At 47.8% G+C, this 4,941-nt stretch overlaps 1 protein-coding gene across 1 annotated transcript; it reads right to left on the bottom strand.

The window, feature by feature from the left end:
* Positions 1–348: 348 nt before the first annotated feature.
* LOC119093361 (procathepsin L-like) lies at positions 349–3,553 on the bottom strand. Its single transcript, XM_037216317.1, has 3 exons — positions 3,414–3,553; positions 2,042–2,451; positions 349–880 (listed from the first exon to the last, which is right to left on the bottom strand). The coding sequence occupies exons 1-3, from the start codon at positions 3,543–3,545 to the stop codon at positions 466–468; spliced, it is 957 nt and encodes a 318-aa protein (XP_037072212.1). The 5' UTR covers positions 3,546–3,553; the 3' UTR covers positions 349–465.
* Positions 3,554–4,941: the final 1,388 nt, after the last annotated feature.

Raw genomic sequence — 4,941 nt, 5'->3', positions numbered from 1 at the left:
ACGTGATGGCCAGTGATTCGGGGGCTCAGAAAAAAGATACCTTCCCGCGCTAGGGGTGTCACTGTGCGCGTTTAATAACGAGGGTTGACGGCTGTTAGTTGTCAATACAGCAGACTTGGCCAATTTAGACTTACGTTTTATTCGTTCAGAGAAAACTCCTCTCTCAATGCTTGCGGACCTGCAGCGCTCACGGTTTGCAAAGTTGCGATACCAGTTAAAATGTTTTAAACATTTTCGGCGTCAACTGATGGTCACCTCAGTACGCATGGTCAACTTTGCATTCGAAATAATCGCGTAGCTACAAAAAAAAACACCATAGTGATATTAGGTGTATATTTTGAGCAATGTTTTAGTACAAACCAAACCTTCAGAGTAGGCCGCAAGTGCCCACGAGTAAGTGGTAAAAACGAGGTTCTACCATTACATTTGTATCAGCAAGTACGCACCTTGAGCTTTCATCAACGCTCAGACTCGCGGGTAGGAGGCCTCGGTGGCGATACCGCACTGGTTGCTACCGTTGCGGGTCATCATGATATAGCCTCCCTGTCCCCAGCCAGCCCCCCAAGAGTTTTTGACGAGCCAGTAGCCGCTGCCGTAGCCGACGACCAGCACGCCGTGGTCCAGTTGGGAGCTCGAGCAGCTTGTCTCGCTATAGATGCCGCTCGAGTAGAGCTGGAACGACTGGTGGGAGGCGTCGATCGCCACCGAGATGGGGCCCACGTTGCCGGCGGCATCCAACAAGGAGCTCTCGCTGCCAGACGGGATGTCCACCCAGGAGGAGAGCAGAGCCACATTGGTGCCGTAGTCTTGGCACGTGCCGTCTTTGGCGGTGTAGGGGTAAGAATCCTCCGACTCGATTCCGCCGTGCGCCTGGATGTACCTGCGAACGGTGGCATACTTACGAACAGCCAGTCCCACGTAAGGACGTTCTTACCGCAACTACGATGCACGACTTCGACGTAAGTGCAGTGACCAAATTGAAATGAGTGAAGTTCGGTTGGAATGGTAATGGGTATTACAAGTTGATCGGTATTTCCGCGACACTCTTTTTACTGAACCAATACTAACTATTGCATCATAATAAACAGAATGTCGATGGGTTTAATACCATTAGCCATGCTATTTCGACGCCCTCATTATCCTCGCCTGGGATCCATTGTAAGAGCAATGCCGTCATCACCACATTTAAGCTATTTTTCAGAAGCGCGGGGCATTTAAGAGGCCAGTCAAATAACAAGGTATGCTCATATACAGTGAGGTCCATGGAGATTGGGCTTTCGGCAGTCATCCCGATTCTATATATAAAGTTTATATATTATATGTGTATATATATATATATATATATATATATATATATACATACGTATAAATAGTTCGCATTAATTTTTTATGAATCAAGCAAGATGTGCAGCAATTTTGACAACACAGTTCGATAATATGTTGTACTGATTGCGGTTAAGCTTCGGTGTCGTTCATACTAATTGCAAAATGCATCACCAGGTAGCTCATGAAATTTGCCTGAACTGGTACGCTCAACCATAGTAGTATTTCAATGTCTTTTTCAACATTTCAGAATAATTTGATATATGGCAAACAATTTATATAAACACGTGCTCCTTGGGTTTCGGGAGGCTGTGATGCCAGTTTAACGAATCAAACTACACATGATACATAGATATCCTCCTCAACATAGCCGTTTACCAAATCATGACGCGTAGAAAATTGTCTTCCTTTGGCACGTTACGATTGTTTGTACCTACCAAAATACGGAGTTCGCATTTCAGTTCAACCATCATTGCAGCTCCGGCCATTCTTCTCAGTTATCAACTAAATGACAGCTTTTTATAGCTTTCAAAGGGCTTAGCGTAAATAGTTACCCGATCCTCTGATGATCAAATCCTTTTACCCCACACACATTGTTGACCAAAGATATGTGATTACCTTTGGAATAAAATCAGCTGAACGATGACGATGCAACTTCGAAGCTAACCTGTAACGATATTGTACTCTGGCGAGGTGATGGACGCTCAGTTTTACGTACCGGAAGGCCAAATCCATGAGTCCTCCGTTGCATCCCTGATTTCCGTAAGTGTGGGAGCAGTCAACCAACTGCTGCTCGCTTTGAGGGAGCATGAATTTGCCGGCTCTCGCCCAGGCGCCCTCCAAGCCGCCGGTAGCCGAGAACGCCCAGCACGAGCCGCACTGGCCCTGGTCCTTGACCCCGGTCACCACGCCGTACTGGCGCCAGTCCATGCTGCTGGGAGCCTGCTTGCCGGTCGGCTGGTGGGTCTCGTGGGGCTGGCTGCTGCCCCTGATGAGGCCCTTGTATGTGCGGCTCCACTCCTCGGTGGTCAGGTCAGCAAACTTGTTGAGGGCCACCGTGAAGGTGTGCTTTCCCTCGGCATACTCCTTCATGTGCTTGTCGACGTACGCCTTGTTGTCGGCATAAATCTGCGAAAGGAAGCAAGTTTGTTTGCGTGATCGTACAACTTGCAACGCACAAGCGCGTAGCTTGTTACGACAAGGACACAGTCGAAGTGACTCAGAGTCGGACAGACCCAATCGGCTACACGATTAAAACAACACTCGTACACTCTGCGCAGGAGGTGACGGTATGATACCATATTTTTTCACGTGACAGCTTGGCGCGTCAACTCGGCAATGGCAACGCGTTCATAGTACTGTTAAATGGCACGTGCCATGGGTTTACTGATTTCTAGAGAACTGATGAACAACTCATTGGAAGAATGATGCACCGCGACGATGTTTGTAAAAGAGCAGCCCGAACATCGATTGCCGTTTCTATGCAGCTCCTCCTCCTCTTGTGCACGAAGTACATGCACGGCAATTCTTCAACTTCTGTGCGATGCCTCAGTGGAATACCAAACACGTTGCCCACGAGAAGCCTTGCATTACGGCGCGTTGAGGCATGCCCATTTGCAGTTGATGCACCTTAAAACTCCACACTACGGTCAAATGCAGGAGCGGTTGAGGCAGTATCGGGCGCAGTTAGACCCCGAGTGACATGCATCTAGAGGATAATGACTACTTTGAAATGTAACACTGTGTTTTGAAAGTGTGCCTAATTGCACATCCCTCATTTTCCCCCTAATCCTATGAGACGGCTTGAAGGAAACCCTAGAAGTGGGCGCATACGAAATAAGTGTTGGTGTTGGCTGTACACGTGTCCGCATCTATTTTGCCTATTTTGTAGCGCCTTTAGTAACATTGCTGCAACTTTACTACACCATTGGGCTTGCCTTGCGCATCTGCAAACAGTGATAGTTATGAAGCAGTGTTCATGAGAATGGGAGCATTGCATGGAGGAACTGGGCACTATGGTGGCCTCAAAGCGACGACTTACTAATGCGTAGTTCATCGTTAAGCATGCGGTTGGAAAATGAACGCGTTACCTTCATCCTGTAGAACTCCTCGATAGGGTTGGCGTAGGCCTTGCCGTGTTCCTGCTTGAAGGCGTTCCATTCGGACTTCTCCACAAAGGAGGACGCCGCCCCAACGAGCAGCACGAGCACAGCGGCGCGCATGGTGATGTATAGCCTGCAGGACAAAACCGTTTTATCACTTTGGCTTCACATTCGCACTAGTAAAATACTGCCCTCTTTGAGCCACATTTTGAACCATAATACCGCGAACTTGAACGATGTTACGAGCGTCATGCCAAAAGGTACTTACCTAGCGCTGGACCCTCGCTAAAAACAACGCATCGCAGACTTATGGTCGTGTGAAACGAAAACCCTTCGCGATAATAAATGTAACTCGTGAGTCAGGGGGGATGCGGCCGCTTGCTACACCTTAGCGTCAGAAACAATTACTTGGCAAGCCCACTACATGTCGAAGCTAACAGTGAGATTACAGCCGGTGCCAACCTCGGCAGCATGCTGTCGACCCGCGAGCGCCGGGGCTAAAGACAATTTCCTTGCAGAATTTGACAATTGCAAACTCCGTCGTAAAGGTTCATGAAATTTTCTATGCATGACATGTGCTTATTTTGACCCATTTATAGACAAAGTGAATCATTGTCCGATCACGTCACCAAGCTACGTCATCGGTGAAGGTTTGCATGTCAATTTGGCCCCACGTGGAGCTATTTGCAGCTTCCTTTCTTATTTTCCACCGCTGCGATGCAGTTCATCGACTGGTTTCCTTGCCTGTACACTAGCGGTTAGTCACACCACGAGTTCATATAGGTCATTATCGGAGGTCTTGCGAGATCATCTTGTGGGCGTCGGACAAAAATTACTTACTATTTTGCGTACAGGCCTTCACCGGTGAGGCTCCACTCAGTCCACCCGCTTCCCGGGAGACTGTGCCCATACCCACCTGCTAACGTTTCCTTCGATATCTCTACACGCCGGTGAAAGCTGCATATCCATTTTTGAAGCCATTCAGTATTATAATGTGGGAAGAGGCTCACGGAGGTTTAGACTAAAATCTTGCCATTCACGTTGATAATGACAAAAGCAGTGCGCAAAACTTGTTGTTACTCAAAGAAGCGTAAACAGCAACATTGAGTCCTATTTCTTGAACCATGTACCCGACATTTCATAACTTTGCTACCAAAACCCCCACAACTATGCTGGTAATTTTCGGAAAGGCTGCACCTAAACCATCTTCTCTCCCTTTCAGATGTGCACCCATGGATGCAAAATGGCGAGATGCCCATGATGTTCTCTAATCACTTCTGTATGCGATAAATTCATCCGAATGGCCGGCATAATTCCAAACCAGTGTCGATGATATGTATGGCACGCATGCAAAAGGATATAAAAATAGCCTCCATTTAAGTGGCCCGATGCTGACCCAGTGTGGTATTAGCATGACCTTGACTCCAGGCTTCGTCAGCATTTTGGAGTGATTCTGACGCACACCCCGCCTGAGACGCACTGAGAAACGATGATACTCACGCGTTTGATCTCGTTC

This window comes from Pollicipes pollicipes, unplaced genomic scaffold, assembly GCF_011947565.3.
Source record: "Pollicipes pollicipes isolate AB1234 unplaced genomic scaffold, Ppol_2.1 Scaffold_4002;HRSCAF=4701_pilon_pilon_pilon, whole genome shotgun sequence".
NCBI classification, from domain to species: domain Eukaryota; kingdom Metazoa; phylum Arthropoda; class Thecostraca; order Pollicipedomorpha; family Pollicipedidae; genus Pollicipes; species Pollicipes pollicipes.
This window is presented reverse-complemented; position numbering and strand designations above follow the sequence as displayed.